The 17,002-nt window shown below is 48.3% G+C and overlaps 1 protein-coding gene across 1 annotated transcript in view; it reads left to right on the top strand.

Moving 5' to 3' along the window:
* The window catches only part of GGT5 (gamma-glutamyltransferase 5), a 46,216-nt gene that overhangs the window by 26,508 nt on the left and 2,706 nt on the right, over nucleotides 1–17,002 (top strand). The window contains 10 exon segments of the mRNA XM_003419143.3: nucleotides 10,362–10,492; nucleotides 10,849–10,944; nucleotides 11,464–11,659; nucleotides 12,143–12,300; nucleotides 12,911–13,057; nucleotides 13,922–14,058; nucleotides 14,422–14,612; nucleotides 15,034–15,150; nucleotides 15,287–15,488; nucleotides 15,607–15,717. Coding sequence (XP_003419191.3) covers nucleotides 10,362–10,492; nucleotides 10,849–10,944; nucleotides 11,464–11,659; nucleotides 12,143–12,300; nucleotides 12,911–13,057; nucleotides 13,922–14,058; nucleotides 14,422–14,612; nucleotides 15,034–15,150; nucleotides 15,287–15,488; nucleotides 15,607–15,717 — 1,486 coding nt within the window.

Below are 17,002 nucleotides of genomic sequence, written 5' to 3'. Positions count from 1 at the left end.
TGTACTAACCCTTTAATCATTATATAGTCTTTATATAAGTCCTTCCTTATCCTTTGTGATGGATTTTACTTTAAAGTGTATTTTGTCAGAAATTAATATTGCCACTCCTGCTCTTTTTTGCTTGTTGTTTGCTTGATATATTTTTTCCATCCTTTGAGTTTTAGTTTGCATCTTCAAGTCTAAGGTGTGTCTCTTGTGGGCAGCATATAGGCAGAGCTTTTTTAAATCCATTCTGTCACTCTCTGTCTCTTTATTGGCCAATTTAGTCCATTTATGTTCTGTACAGTTATTAATAGCTATGAGTTTAGTGCTGTCATTTTGATGTCTTTTTTTGTGTGTTGTTGACAGTGTCTTTGTTCCACTTAATTTTTTGTGCTGAGTCATTTTTCTTTATGTATTTTCTTTTTATCTTTTTCATTGTTGATTTTGTATTTGCTGAGTCTTAACATTTTTCTTGTTTTTTATTTTGATGTGTAGGATTGTTAGTTTCCTTTGCAGTTATTTTTTTTTTTTTAATATTTAGCCTTATTTTTCTAAATTTAAACCAATCTTTTATTTCTTTGTATTGCCTTGGCTTCCTCTCCATATGAAAGATCTATGACTACATTTTTAGACTCTCTTTTTTTGTTTTGATGTTGTGAACTTTACATAGTTACGTCTCTGTTTCCCTATTTTGAGTGTTTTAGTTATGATTTATTTTTGTGATTTCCCTATCTGGGTTGATATCTGGTTGTTCTGTCCTGTGTTCTAGTCATGAGTTGTTGTGTGATATTATTGATTTTCTAACCAGAGGACTCCCTTTATTGTTTCTTGTAATTTTGGTTTGGATTTTCCAAATTCCCTGAACTTTTGTTTATTAGGAAATGTCCTAATTTCACCATCATATTTGAGGGACAGTTTTGCTGGATATATAAGTTTTGGCTGGCAGTTTTTTTCCTTCAAGGCTTTATATATGTCAACCCATTGCCTCTTGCCTGCATGGTTTCTGCTGAGTAGTCTAAGCTTAGTCGTATTGACTCTCCTTTGTAGGTGACTTTTCTTTTGTCCATAGCTGCTCTTAAAATTCTGTCTTTATCTTTGGTTTTGGCAAGTTTGATTATAATATGTCTTCGTGACTTTCTTTAGGGATCTACCTTGTGTGGGGTTCAATGAGCATCTTGGATAGATATCTTCTCATCTTTCATGATATCAGGGATGTTTTCTGGCAACAAATCTTCAACAATTCTCTCTGTATTTTCTGTTACCCACCCTTTCTGCCCTCCCCCATACCCTGTTCTGGTACTCCTATCACTCATAGGTTATTCCTCTTTATAGTGTCCCACATAATTCTTAGGGTTTCTTCATTTTAAAAAATTCTTTTATCTGATTTTTCCTCCATAAGTTGGTGTCAAGGGCTTTATCTTCAAACTCACTAATCCTGACTTCCATTGCCTCAATTCTGCTCCTATGACTTTTAAATTTGTTGTTATGTTCTTCTCTAATCTTCTTTAGGTCCTCTACTGCTGTCTGTGTGTTTCTTGGCTTGTTCTGCATTTTACCTGGTCTGCTTCCTGATCTCTTGAGGAGTTCTGTATATTACTCTTCTGTATTCTACTTCTGGTAGTTCCAGGAAGTTTTCTTCATCTGGAAGATTTCTTGAATCTTTGCTGTGGGAGCTTGCTGAAGCCATCATGGTCTGCCTGTTTATGTGATTTGATATTGACTGTTGTCTTCTAGCCATCAATAAGTTATTGTATTTATTTATTTTGTGTCTGCTGTTTGTGTCCTACCTTCTTGTTTTGTTTTGATATTCTGAAATAGGCTGCTCATGTGAGCTAGCTTGATTATTGGTGCCTTTGAAGCCCTAACGTCCTGTTCCCAGGTAGTTAGAGCTTTTACTAGGTATGTGAGCCCAGGAATCTGTTTACTTTTCTCATATGGACTCAGCTCATGTGTCCAGGTATTCAATCACCAAGTCTGTGGTACAGGCTCTCACCTACAGTCCTAGACGGTCAGGGGTGATTGGTGTATGCACAGGTATCTGACTGCAGTAGAGGGTCACATACTGATCAAGGCAGGCTCCTGACAGCTGCCCCGAGTGTTTGAGGAAAGCATGCCCTGTTCCCTAGAGTGCATACGTGGGTGGGTTTTGCAGCTGGACTATGGGCACCCAATGCTGTTGGGTGTAAGGACTAGGAGACACCACTTATTCTTGGACCCCTGTTGTGGATGGCTAGGTGGCGTGGGTACAGCCACCAGCCCTCAGGTCCCTGATGTGGGTAGGCGAGGACTCGGCTTAATAGGCAGAGCAGTGTCAGATGTCACAAACCTCCCTCTCCACCATATAGCTGAAATACTTGAAGTTAGACTTCAGGTATATACACTGTTGTACTGTGCTAATAACAGCCTACAGTGTTGAAATGGGCCCACACAGGTCTATGTAGGGGCAAAAGGCATTCAAAGTCTGTGGACCCTTTATGCCTGTGCCTAGGCAAAGGAGCTGTTTCTGCACTGAGTTCCTGGCTTATTGGAGCCAGCAGATTATTTTTTCCCTGTTTGTTAATTTGTTCCCTCTCCAAGGCCAGGAGAATGGCTTAGGGTGCGTGATGGGTCCTACTTCTGGCCCAGGGGATACAGCACTCTCTGAAGCCTGCTTGGACCCAGTGCAGAGTGGGAAAGGGGCAGGTAAGTGGGAGAGAGGTTTTTCCCAGAGGAGTGTTTTTTGTTTGCACAGTAGGTTATATGCGTGTCCTTATCTTTTGCTGATTGAGTGCTGCTTTTCACTAATTCTGGTGGCATGAGTAGACTCTCCACCACTAGGTCTGTCTCAATGTGGAAAACTCATTCTGAATGCCACTGCTTGCTTAACCACACTTGTGCCAGTGGATCCAGCCTGCAGTGTGCCATTTCTCCCTAGGTCAGGTCTGGCAACTCCTTGCTGCTTCTGAACAATCTCTCCCTCTCCCTGCCATTCACTCTGATTCCTCAGCTTTGCCTTTGATATTCAGGGCTCCTAGGTTGTCATATATGATCAATTCACTTGTTTTGGGGGGGTCTTTTTTATAAGAGGGGCCACAGGAAGCACCTGATTACTCCGCCATCTCGGCCCCACCTCCTCTGTTTTAATATTTTAAGGACCACAATATACTATCATTTTTTACCAACAATATTGAGCTGGATTTTCCCACGTATTTACCTCTTCCACTGCTTTTAGTTGCTTCTTGCATCTCTTAGCTTCTATGTGGAACAGTGTTTCTTCTGCCTGAAGAATACTCTTTAGTATTCCATATAGTGCAGGTCTGCTGCAGACAAATTCCCAATTTTCATTTGTCTGAAAATGTCTTTACTTCACTTTCATTTTGAAGGGTACTTTCAGTGGGCATAGGATCCTAGATCAGCAGATTTTTTTTCCCCTCACTTTCCTCATCTTGTCTTCTAGCTTCCATTTCTTTCTATTGAGAAGCCAACTCTCAGTCCAATTTTATGGTTTTGAAGTGCTGAAGCGGCTTAACTACTAAGTGAGTAATCTGTAAAATAAATGATTTTAGAGGTTTTATTGAAGCACACAACACAATTTATAAATTGCGGAAGTAATGAAACCAAGCCTCATAAGTAAAATCAGTATCCTGAGGAATGGGTAAAATATTAAGAAATTATACACTCAAAAAAGGAACTAAATTATTGGGACAGCAGTTGTGGTAAAATCAATGAACATTGTATTAATCACATCTTGACTGAATATACGTCACACAGTTATGGTAAAAGTTATACATATTGTATTATAAGTAGCCTAAGAAACCACAATGGCTTCGTACTTTGTTTCTGACTGGTTGATACCTTATAAGAAACCACAACCTTAATTCTGATTGGTTGATTATCTTGTAATAATCTACAGGTTGCATTAAGAGTTTCCTTGGAACAAACTATAATATCCAATAAGCATGTTTTCCAGAGACAGAAAAGTTGAAGTAGATTTCTGACAATGGCCAAATGACAAGATGGAGTCTTAATTGTATATGAAGTTATAGGATGAAGTCAGGGCCCTAGTCATAAGTTGCAGTTTTTCCACAAACTGTGTCTCAGATTTTTTGCTCTTACTGAGAAGTCAACTTATGTTTTTTTCCTTTTAAAATTTTTGTCTTTGTTTTTGAACAATTTTACACTGATGTCCAGGTACTCTTTATTACTTCATTAAAATAAATAAATAAATTTTAGAAAATTCTCAGCTTTATCTCTTCCAATATTTTTTTTTCCCATTCTCTCTCCTTATGAAACTTCAATTTCACATAACTTATATCTTCTTAATGTATCCCTATGTCTCTTAATCTTTCTCCTACCTGTTTTATCCTTGTTTTCACTCTACTTCAATCTGGATATTTTGCATTGATTTGTCTACCAGTTCACTAATCTTTATTTCACCCTATATCTAATCTACTGTTAAATTTATCCATTGAGCTACTAATTCCAGTTATTTTTCAGGTCTTAAAATTCCATTTTTACAGTTGTCACTAAGTTCTCTGATAAAATTCTTAATCTTGTCTGTTCTATCCTTAAACATAGTGTTATGGATTGAATTATGTCCCCCAAAATATGTGTTGTAAATTCTAGCCTCTATGCCTGTGGTTATAACCACATTTGGGAATGGGTCGTCTTTGTTATGTTAATGAGGCAGGATTAGCATAGGGTCTATCTAGTGTCAATATCTTTTGAGAGATACAGGAAATTAAACAAGCAACCAAAGCAGAGACAGGGGAGGAAAGATGCCAAGCCACATGAAGATTTCCCAGGACCAGAAGCTTAGAAGAGACAAAGACCTTCCTCCAAAGCTGACACAGAGAGAAAGCCTTCCCCTAGAGCCAACTTCCTGAATTTGGAATTCTAGCCTCCTAAACTGTGAAAAAATAAATTTATGTTTGTTAAAGCATCCATTTGTGGTATTCCTGTTATAGCAGCACTGGATAACTAGTTATTTTAAAGTTTGTGACATGACAATATGAAAATCTGGAGACCCTATGGGTCTGTTTCTATTATCTGTGGTTTCTCTTGGATTTCATTCATGTTGTTTAGTCCCTTGTTTGTTTGCTTATTTTTAATTTAGTACTGGATCATGTTAAAAACTTCTTTAAAGTAATTTTTAGAAATAATTTGAGGCCTTGGAAGAGGGAACCAAAATCTGAGATCATCTTAATCCAATCTAAGGTACTGAGATTATCTGAAAACAGGCCACAGTCCTTGTAGGTGCTGATCTATTTCTGGTTTAATGTTACTTGTAGGATAAAGACTAATCCCCAAATGTGAGAAGTTTTCCAGGATCCCCTCCCCCAGTCACATGAGAATGTCAAAAGTACTACTTTGCCTCTTAGCCACCTCTTCTGGGACTGGCAATCATTTTGGGGGGAAAAACAGCTCCAAATGCTAGGTTCATCTCTCTCTACAGCCTTGTAATTCTTCACTGCCTTGTTAGCTCTATGATGCCTTTAAGCAGGTATTTTTTATTTGTATGGCTCTTTAAAATTTTATTGGAATTATGTAGTTTCCCATTACTAGGATGTCTTTCTTAGAAGCACAGCCAGAATGCTCCTTAGAAGCGAGGAAGGCGCTTCTCAGGTACTTTGGACAGGTTATCAGGAGGCACCAGTTCCTGGAGAAGGACATCATGCTTGGTAAAGTAGAGGGTCAGTGAAAAAGATGAAGACCCTCAGTGAGATGGATTGTCACAGTGGCTGCAACAATGTGCTCAAACATAACAACAATTATGAGGATGGTGCAACACCGGACAGCATTTCGTTCTGTTGTATACAGAGTTGCTAAGAGTAGGAATGGACTCCATGGCACCTAACAGCCGGATGTTTGATTTACATTTTTAAAATTGAGGTAAAATTCAAGTAACATTAAATGTACCATTTTAAAATGTACATGCCAGTGGCATTTAGCGAATTCACAGTTTTGTGAACCATCACCACTATCTAGTTCTAGAACATTTGCATCATCCCAAAAGGAAACCCTATAACCATTAGTCGCTCTCCGTTTTCCGCTCCTCCAGCTGCTGGCAACTGCTAATCTGCTTTCTGTCTCTATAGATTTACCTATTCTTGACATTTCATATAAGTGGAATATCATACAATATATGCCTCTTGTCTGGCTTGTTACCGTATTTTTTTAAGGTTCATCCATGTTGTAGTTATATTTTCACTTCTTTTTATGGCAGAAAAATATTCCATGGCATTGATTTATAACTACTTCTCACTTATTGACTGTCTTATTCAACATTTCACATTTATGACAATAGTAAAAAATCTACCTGGTGGGCCTTAGGAGCCAGATGGGGAACCGGGCGGTCCTTTGCAACCAATGGCAGGCCTGCTCCATGCAAGAGGCAGTGACAGCTGGCTGTGAGGAAGCAGTGGGAGCCAGGCCTCAAGAGTGTGTGTGTGTGAGGAAGGGGTGGTGAGGTGGGGCTCAGAAGTCTCTTTTTCCAAAGAGGCCTCTCTGCCACCTCTTCAGCCTCTGTCGTGCCCATGTGGCCAGGCCTCACCTGTCTGAAGGCCTGGAAACCACCGCTGCTGAGGTCTGTCTCCCAGGCCGGCTAGGCGTGATGCTAGAGAGGTGCAGGGGTCTGTGCAGAGGCCCGGAGCACAGCCAGGTGATGGTGGGCCCCTGCTGCTCCACAGCATCCTGAGACACATTGGTGAGAGATGGGGGTGGGTGGGTGTACCGCATTTTGTTTATCCCATCATCAGTGGAGGGACACTGTATTTTTCCCACCTTTTGGCTATTGTGAATAGTGCTGATATGCACATTTCTGTACCAGTTTTTGTTTGTGGCTGAGTCATTTACATTCTCACCAGCAATGGATGAGGGCTCCACCTTCACATTCTTACCAACACTTTTTTTTCTTTTTACATAGCCATCCTAATGAATGTAAAGTGGTATCTCATTGTGGTTTTGATTTGTATTTCTCTAATGACTAATGAAGCTGACCATCTTTTCATGTGCTTATTGGCCATTTGTATATCATCTTTGGAAAATGTCTATTTGAGTCTTTTGCCCAATTTATAATTGGGTTGTTTGTCTTCTTGTTGTTGAGTTTGCCCAGAAGGATGCTTGTAGGAGTTCTTTATCTAGCCCAGATACTAGACTATTATCTAGCAGGTATGGGCAAAGTTTCATTCTGTCGTATGTGGGGTCACTATGAGTCAGAACCTACTCGACAGCACCTAATGACAGCAGACCATTATCAGATATATGATTTGCAAATACTTTCTCCCATTTTGTAGGTTGTCGTTTCACTTTTTTTTCTTTTTTATTAACTTTTATTAAGCTTCAAGTGAATGTTTACAAATGCAACCAGTCTGTCACATATAAGTTTACATACATCTTACTCACTGCTCCCACTTGCTCTCCCCCTAATGAGTCAGCCCTTTCAGTCTCTCCTTTCGTGACAATTTTGCCAGCTTCCCTCTCTCTCTATCCTCCCATCCCCCCTCCAGACAAGGGATGCCAACACAATCTCAAGTGTCCACCTGATATAATTAGCTCACTCTTCATCAGCATCTCTCTCCCACCCACTGACCAGTCCCTTTCATGTCTGATGAGTTGTCTTCGGGGATGGTTCCTGTCCTGTGCCAACGGAAGCTCTGGGGACCATGGCCGCCGGGATTCCTCTAGTCTCAGTCAGACCATTAAGTATGGTCTTTTTATGAGAATTTGGGGTCTGCATCCCACTGATCTCCTGCTCCCTCAGGAGTTCTCTGTTGTGCTCCCTGTCAGGGCAGTCATCGATTGTGGCCAGGCACCAACTAGTTCTTCTGGTCTCAGGATGATGTAGGTCTCTGGTTCATGTGGCCCTTTCTGTCTCTTGGGCTCTTAGTTGTCGTGTGACCTTGGTGTTCTTCATTTTTCTTTGCTCCAGGTCGTTTCACTTTTTTGATAATGTCTTCGATACACGAAAGTTTTTAATTCTGATGAAGTCTAATTTTTCTATTTTTTCTTTTGTTGCTTGTGTTTTTGGTGTCATATCTAATAAACCATTGCCAAATCCAGTGTAATGAAGATTTACCCCTATGTTTTCTTCTAAGGATTTTATAGTTAACTCCATCTTTGCCTTTGATTCATTTTAAGTTAATTTTTATGTATGGTATACGAGACCTATCTTCATTCTTTTGTATGTGGAAATCCAGTTGTCCCAGTGTGTCTTGGTCATCTAGTGCTGGTATAACAGAAATAGCACAAGTGGATGGCTTTAACAAAGATAAATTTATTCTCTCACAGTCTAGAAGGCTACAAGTCCAAATTCAGGGCTTCGACTCCAGGGGAAGGCCTTCTCTCTCTGACAGCTCTAGAGGAAGATCCCTGTCATCAATCTTCTCTTGGTCTAGGAGCTTCTCTGTGCAGGAGCCTTGGGTCCGAAGGGCATGCTCTGCTCCTGACACTGCTTTCTTGGTGGTATGAGGTCCCCATATCCCTCTGCTTGCTTCTCTCTCATATATCTCAAAAGAGATTGGCTTAAGACCCTGTCTAATCTTGTGGATCTCATCAATATAACTGCCACTAATCCATCTCATTACATCATAGTGATAGGATTTACAACACATAGGGAGATCACATCAGATGACAAAATGGTAGACAATCATACAATATTGGGAATCATGACATAGCCAAGTCGACAGATATTTTTGGAGAGACACTATTCAATTCATGACACAGTGATTTACATTTTAACAGATTATTTTGTTAAAATGTGTAGGAACAAGGTGGGTACAGAGGGACCATGTAAGAGGCTGTTGTAATAACTCAGATAAGAGATGTTGGTGGCTTGGAACAGGGTGGTAGTGATGGAGGTGATGAGAAGGGATCAGAATATGGGTATTTATTTATTATTATTATTATTACTTTTAACCATCAAGTCAATCAGCAGGATTTGAATGTGGAGATGAAAGAAAGGAATGAATCATGGATTACTCCAAGGTTTATGGCCTGAACAGAGGGGTGAATGGTTGTATAATTTTCTAAAACAGCAAAGATTGGGAAAGGAGGACTTTTGGGGGCACAAGTGGGAGGGAGATAAAAAGTGCAGTTTAGGTGATGCTAAGTATGAAATGCCCCTAGACAGCCAGAGGAGGTATCTTGTTGGTAGTGGGATGGAAGAGTCTAGAGTTTAGGGGAGAGGACTGGGTTGGAGATAGAATCTGTCATCAACGTAGAGGTTGCATTTTAATCTGTGAGCCTGAATGAGCTCCTCCAGGGAGAGAACATAGATAAGCAAAGACCCAGGTCTGAGAAGGAGCCCCTGACTTCATGAAGACAGGAGAACAGAGGGTGAGAACAGGTGGGCAGCCAGAGAGGTAGGGGGAAACCAAAGCATGGCGGTGGGGTGCCTGGGAATCTGAGCACAGAGAGTGCTTTCAGAGGCAGGAGTGATACACAGGGTCAGATGCTGGGAAGTGAAGACATGTTCCATTGAGTAGGGAGATAAGTCCTTTGTGATGGGAGTTTAAAATGTTTTTCCCAGGTTTTCTTCTGATTTTGTTGAGGAGCTTTATTTTTATTAAAAACTTGCATTTCTCACAGCAGTCCTCTTTCTCATGGCTTCTGGCTTTGTGCCCTCATTCCCACTCCAAGATTACATGTGTCCATGTGGCACCCATATGTGCCCTAGGGTGGGCCAGAGAGGGGACATGTGGCCCACGAGCTGGGGAAGGACTGTCAGGTCACAGGTGCCTGAGCCGAGGGAGGGCATTGAGGTCAGAGGTCCCACCTGGGTCCCCTCCCATTTGGGCCCTACCTATAACTGTGGTTTACATGCTGGGGAGGATTCTTAGGTGTGAGGGGAGAGGCAGTCCTGGCGAGCTGTGTGGGCACTCAACACAGACCAGTCTGACCAGTCTTTCAGAGATGAAGGGCTTGCCCTTCCTTGCCCATGTACAGATGGGAAGCCTGAGGCCAGGATGTTATATGAGGGCCACCTGCAGAAGTCCAGCGTTGAAGAGCTTGTGGCCAGTGTGTCCCCAGAGAGATGGGGAGTGGAGGCTGCCTAGGTGGGTCCCTGGAGCCACTGGGAGGGACAGAGGGGCTGGCCTAGGTCTGGTCTTGCCTGATGCAAACACCCTAGACAATAATGGCTGAGGAAGCACGTGGCAAACTGAGAAGCACCTTATGTAAAGCAAGGGGCCCTGTAAATGGCATTGCACTCTGCAGTCTGTAGAGTGCTGCGGACCTATGAGTGGCTGGACTTGAGGGGGCAGACTGGTGTGTTCTCTGAGTTAACTTGGGGTTTAGTGGCAGCAGACGGGTGACCTGCTGACCTGTCACTGTTCCCCAGTAAGCCCAGGTAGGGAGGATGGGAAGGGAACCAGGCCGCTTACTCTGTGCGTGTCCCCTAGAGCTGTTCTGCAGCAGCGCGGCTCGCCCATGGATGCTGCCATAGCAGCTCTGGTCTGCACTGGTGTTGTCAACCCTCAGAGCACAGGCCTGGGCGGAGGGGTCATCTTCACCATCTACAATGCAACCACAGGTGGGCCCCAGGACCCTCACGGTGAGGGAGGGCTTGTCCACAACCACTTGGAAACCACGAGGTACTCCTAAGCCCCGCAAGTGTATGGCCGAGACTGTCCTGCTCGCCATGCCCAGCCAGCCCCCCACCATCCCTTCCACCTTGGCTGCACAAAGCCCTTGTGGTAGGTCCTGTCTGAATTTTAGTACCATCTCATGGTCCCGAGATGGAACTGAGGCCTAGAGCAGGCAGGGGTCATCTGAGGGGTGCATGATGTGGGGTAAGGCCTAGCAGCTCCAGGACCCACCCACCCTACATCGTCTTGTCCAACACGGGCCAGCTCCCCTGACCATCCTCACACCCTACCCTGGCTCCAGGGAAGGTAGAGATCATCAACGCCAGGGAGACGGTGCCCGCCAGCCCCACACCAGGCCTACTGGATCAATGTGAGCAGGCCCAGCCACTAGGCACAGGTGAGGACAGGGAAGGGCACTGCCCTCTCCCCTCCAGGCCAGAACTGTACCTGAGGGGACAGTGTGGCTCCCAGACAGCCTGTGACTCCTGACACCAGGGTGATGGGGGACGGGAACCCCATGGGGGCCTGACCAACTCCTGTTGGGGGTGTTTTCCTGGGGGAGAGGCTCTCTGAGTGGAAAGGGACTGCAAGCAGAGGGACCTGCCTGGGCAGAGGCCTGGAGGGATCAGTAGAGATGGCCACAAAGGTTGCTGGGACTGGGGTAGGGGTCCTTGGACCAGTTTGGTGGGGTGTGGACTTTGGCCATGGACTTTAGATAGAGGCCAGTGGAGAGCCATGGGAGTCTGAGCAGTAGTGTCAGGTGCATGCTCCAGAAAGCTCACTCTGGCTGCCATGGGGTGGGGGGTGGCGGGGCGGGGGGTGGGGGCAAGAAGCCTGATGGGGCCAGGTATGAGGGTGACAGGGTCCCTGGGGCAGGCCTAAAAGTCCCAGAGCGGGGACACTGCCTGCTGTGCAGGGGCCCAGTGGATTGGGGTGCCCGGGGAGCTCCGGGGCTATGCTGAGGCCCACCGCCGCCATGGCCGCCTGCCCTGGGCGCAGCTGTTCCAGCCGACCATTGAGCTGCTGCGTGGGGGCCACCGCGTGCCCCTGGTCCTCAGCCACTTCCTGAACAACAGTTTACTGCGGCCTTCCCTGCATGCGTCATCCTTGAGGTAAGCACATACTGTGGCCCCGGCCCAAGGCCCCTGGCAACCCCACCCCATTCTATCCAGAAGTTGGAGGCACAGCATGCACAGGGTGGTGTGTTTCTGCTCTATCCATGGACCTCAGGGCTCCCCATGCCAGAGCCTAACTCAGAGGGGGGTTCTGGAACCCCAGGGTGGATCTGCCCTCCAGCACTGGCCCCTTCTCATTCTCTCAGGGTGGCAGGAGGGCTCTGGCCACCCCTCCCCATCCTGTCAACTCACCAACCAGGTCTCCTCAGCATGTAGGGTAGACTGTTCCCGGGAGGACTCAGGCCTGCGGGAGCGGTGTGTGCAGGGTAATACTGCTTCACCCAGTCCTGGAGAATCTGTCCCTGATACCCATCCAGCCCCCTTAGGACCCTGGGCCTGGGCTGCCCATGTAGGGCTCTGCCAGAGCTCCAGCCTCTCAGAACCTAGCCTCACCCTGAGGCTGTCCCACCCCCACCCCAGGCAGCTCTTCTTCAATGGGACAGAGCCCCTGAGGCCTCAGGACCTACTGCCGTGGCCTGCACTGGCCACAACCCTGGAGACCGTGGCCACAGAGGGCGCAGAGGTCTTCTACACCGGCACGCTGGCCCAGATGCTGGTGGAGGACATAGCCAAGGAAGGTGAGCACACTTGGGCCCAAAGCCCTCACTGGCAAGAGAAGGAGCTAGGTTCTGGGTGCTGGCCAGGCCTGACAGGCCCTGCAGGAGTACAACTGTCTGGGGGCTCCGGATGGCTGATGGCTGCTCTGTCGTCTGCGCTCAGGTAGCTGCCAGGATCAATGGGACATGTGCCCAGCCCAGCCCACTGCCAGCCTCAGGGCCCCGAGGTCAAAGCCCTCGAGTCGGTGCCAACAAATTTGTTGGCGATGGCTGCTGCAGCTCCTAGGTCTAACGGCAGTCGGAGGTTGGCAGGGCTTAGGGCCAAGTTGGCCCTCTCTAGTCTCTGGGATGCCTGCCCTCTCCCAGCTTCCCTGTCCTCTCTCTCCCTGGCCCCCTGCCCCTGGTGTCTGCCCACCTGTCCCAGTCCTGGACCCAGGTCCCAGCCCTGATGTCGCACCCACTGCCCCATCATCACCCTGCTGCTTAGCTGCTGCATGCTGGTCTAGGGGATGAAAGGAATACCTGGTGTGACCTGAGGCAGTGTCTGTCTGTCTCCGCCTCAGTTTCCCCATATGTACTTGGACACCTGGCCAGGGCTGGGGTGCCCTGAACCCTCTCCGTCTCACCCCAGGGAGTCAACTGACCCTGCAGGACCTGGCCGCGTTCCGCCCTGAAGTGGTGGACGCCCTGGTGGTGCCCCTGGGGGATTACACTTTATACTCACCACCACCACCAGCAGGGGGCGCAGTTCTTGGCTTCATCCTCAGCGTGCTGAGAGGTAAGATGCCCAGCCTCTGAAAATCTGGGATCTCGGGGAGCCGCTGTCCTTTTCCAGCTCACTCCCCTCCTCTGTAAGCTGGGGTTGGCACAGGGATGACACTGAGTCCAGGGCAGTGGAAATGAGTCCAGATCGCATATTGGGAGGGCCATCTGCAGGAGTGTGGCTGCTTGGGGCTCGGGATGGGGCTTTGCTGAGGGTCTGATGTCACTGTCCACCAGGTCCACCTCCCACACTGGGTGACCACCCCAGGGTACAGGATGAGGTGGGCCTAGAAGTGGTTAGCTGTCCATCAGGGATGAAGGCCCAGGCACAGCCAGTCAACTGCAGGTGGCAGGGCATCTTACCCATGCCTGGCCTGGTGGCTGCCAAGGGTGGAGAGGGCTTTAGCTTCCTGGGGCCACTTTACCAAAGTGCCACAAATTAGGTGGCAAAAAAAACAGAAAGTTATTCTCGTACAGTTCTGGAGGCTGGAAATCCAAAATCAAGAGCCTTGCTTCCTCCAGGGGCTCTAGGGGAGAATCCATTCTTTGCTTCTTGCAGTTTCTGGTGGCTACTGGCATTCCCTGGCTTGTGGCCGCATCACTCTGATCTCTGCCTGCATCTTCACATGGCCTTCTTCTCTTCTCTGTGTGTCTATCTTATAAGGATACATGTGTCGGCATTTAGAGCCCACCAAAACAACCCAGCATAAATGTTTCCCCTCAAAGTCCTTAATCTATTCACGTATTTTGCCATATAAGATAACACTTTCAAGTTCTGGGGATTAGGATACAGAGTTTTTGATGGCAAGACTGAGGCCCCAAGCCCACCATTGAACCCACTACACAGAGCAATCACCAGCTGCCCCCCACCCCTCTCCAGGGTTCAACTTTTCTGCGGAGTCTGTGACCAGGTCTGAAGGGCGTGTGAACATGTACCATCACCTGGTAGAGACGCTCAAGTTTGCTGGGGGGCAAAGGTGGCGCCTGTGGGACCCTCGCAGCCACCTGGAGGTCCAGGTGAGGTAGCCTGGGGGAGAGACTTCCTCCATGGCCCAGGGCAACATAAAGGGAGAGTCAGCCCTGTGGCCCACAGGTCATGAGACCCAAACAGTGGGGCAGAGGTGGACGGAGGCATGTGTGGTTCCGGGCAGTGACAGCCTGGAAGTGCCCCTGGGCAGGGAGGAAGCAATGGGTCTGGGATCTGGAAGGGGCTCTGGAATAGCAGGGTGTAGGAGGGCAGCAGTGAGACTGCAGGGCCTGGAGGGAGGGCAGGTGGTCAGCAGGTAGAGGACAGAATGGAAAGGCCCCTAAAGAGGCTGAGAGTCCCAGCCCCTCAGCTCTGCAGACCCCACTGACCCTGCACCTGCCTGCCCACCCCAGAACGCCTCCTGGGACCTGCTGGGGGAGGCCTTGGCCCAGCACATCCGCCAACAGATCGATGCCCGGGGTGACCACCCTCTCAGCCACTACAACCTGGCCGGGGCCTGGGGTCAACCAATGGGCACCACCCACGTGTCGGTGCTGGGGGAGGATGGCAGTGCTGTGGCCGCCACCAGCACCATCAACACGCCGTATGTGGGCCTGGGGTGGCCAGCAGCCTCACTCCTTTGCTCCCTGGGTCTTAAGCCCCCTGACAAATGGCCTGGGACCCACCACTCCCAGCTTCCCCGAGTTGTCTCCATGGGGATCAGCTTGGCTTTTGTCCTTTCCTTCTTCCTCTCTGTCAAAGCACACCCCTCCTGGCCTTATACTAGGCTGCTGGTGGGTGGTCCTGAGCCTTATCCAGAAAGATGCCTGATGGGGGCATGGGTGAGTCTTTGGGGGGCCCCACATAGGCAGTGCAGGGGAGGGGGGAGTCGTGGTTCTGGCGCGCTGAGAGCAGCTGCTACAATTATGGGGTTCTAGAAGCGTGGCCCAGCAGCACTGCACTCCCCCCATGTCAGAGATGGGGAGGCCCAGACCCCACACCCAGGCTCTGCTCCCTGTCTGCAGCTTTGGCGCGATGGTATACTCCCCGAGGACGGGCATCCTGCTCAACAATGAGCTCCTGGACTTATGCTGGAGACGCTCGCTGGGCTCTGGCATCACCCCTCAACCTGGTGAGAGCAAGTGCTTCCAGCACGACACCCCCCCTCCAGGTTCCCCAGGGCTCAGCTGGGGACAGGAGGAAAAGTGGGGCAAGCCAAGTGTTGTGTGGCAGCCTCTGGGAAGGTCACCCCGTTTCTCTGAGCCACAGCTTGCTCAGTGGTGAATGTGGGCAGAGGTGGGGAGCTCCAGGAGGGCACTGGTTCAGAAGCAATGCCTAAGCAACACCTGTCTGGCCTCCAGTTCCAGGTGAGCGGCCCCCGTCATCCATGGTACCCTCCATCTTAGTCAACACAGCCGAGGGGTCGAAGCTAGTGATCGGCGGGGCTGGGGGGGCGCTTATCATCTCTGCCGTGGCCCAGGTGAGTCTGGGGACCCCTGGTTGGAGCAACCCAATTCTGGGTGGCCCCTTTGTCCTGCTTTCCCTGGGGGGTGGGGTGGGTGTGTCCCTCCCTCCCAGAATCCCCCTTTTCTTCCCAGGCCATCATGAATAAGCTGTGGCTTGGCTTTGACCTGAGAGCAGCCATTGCAGCCCCCATCCTGCACGTCGACAGCATGGGCCGTGTGCTGTATGAGCCCAAGTTCAGCCAGGTGAGGCCATGGTTTGAGACACAACTAGGCCGGACACCTGGGGCAGAGGCTCTACTAAGCGCCTCCACTAAAGTAAAAGCCCCCTGGGAGGAAATGAGCTACTATCTTAGGCCAGGCACACTTAGGTCTGGGAAACCTCGATGGGGGAGGCAACGAGCCAATTCTGTGAACTCCAGGACAGTGTCCAGGGTGTTTCTATGCTTCTCCCAAGCTAAGGACCTCAGTGTCTTGATCCCTGGGTTTATTTACACCATTCTCTGGAAGCTGTTTTTTCCTGGCTGTTGCCTCTCACATTCTTCCTCATGGAGACTTGTTTCCTTGTATGGTTTGCAACTTCTATCTGTGAGTTTGTTTGTAAAAGGGGTTGTTTTTCCCGTGGAAGTCTGCAGAGGGATTTTGTTCCAGGGCATTGGGGGTTGTACTGGTGTTCATTTCTTTTTAGTTCCCCCACAAAAGCCTCCGGTACAGCTCTAGTGAGTCAAATTCTCTTGGCTGACTTTTCCCCACCCCAAAGAGATGGTCAGCTTCCTCAGAGCTTCTGTGGGCTGGTGGGTGTCTTTTCCGAGAACCTGTTTAAAAGACTGACAGCTTTTCAAGGCTTCAAGCTTTATATACCTGGAGTCAGTTCAGCCAGCTGGGGTTCAAGGTTCGCAAAGCTGATTTTCCTGTTGTGAGTCTCTCTTGGTCTCAAGGCTCCTTCCATGACCCTTCTCCGAGAACCACAGATTGAGGGGCCTTTGGTCCAAAAGGGGTGTACAATCTCTGAGAACCTAGGTCTTCAGGACTTGGGACTAAGGACTTCAGCCCGTCAGATTCAAATTCTCAGAGTCGGATGCCCTCTCTTTGTAGTATCCTCTCAATGGTGTGAGGACTTGAGTGCCCCCTTGGGGCCCATAAGTTCCAGTGACCTTAGATCTGGAGGATCTCAGGATCCAGGCCTCAGCCTCTTAGGCCGTTTCACCTTGAGTCTTGCTAAGTCAGGTCGTTAGTCTGTGAAGGTCGATTCTCGAGACCTGGTACTCTGAGGACCTTAGACTCTGGGAATTTGGGAGATGACAGTCTGGGATCCAAGGTTTGTGTAATTCAGCAACCCACCAGCCCTTGGGAGTCAGAGCATTGGCTGTGCAGGTCTCAGGTCTTCCACCAACAAAGTCCTAGGCTCTGGGCTTGGAGACCCTGGACTGAGGTGAGGAGGATCTTTACAGACAAGACCCAGGACTGAGGTGAGGAGGGTCTTCATGACTCAGGGCCTTGAATTTGGCCACTAGACTCTAAGGAACGTGGT

This window comes from Loxodonta africana, chromosome 19, assembly GCF_030014295.1.
Source record: "Loxodonta africana isolate mLoxAfr1 chromosome 19, mLoxAfr1.hap2, whole genome shotgun sequence".
NCBI lineage: Eukaryota > Metazoa > Chordata > Mammalia > Proboscidea > Elephantidae > Loxodonta > Loxodonta africana.
Note: the sequence above shows the minus strand (reverse complement) of the source record. Positions and strands in the feature narration are given on the sequence as shown.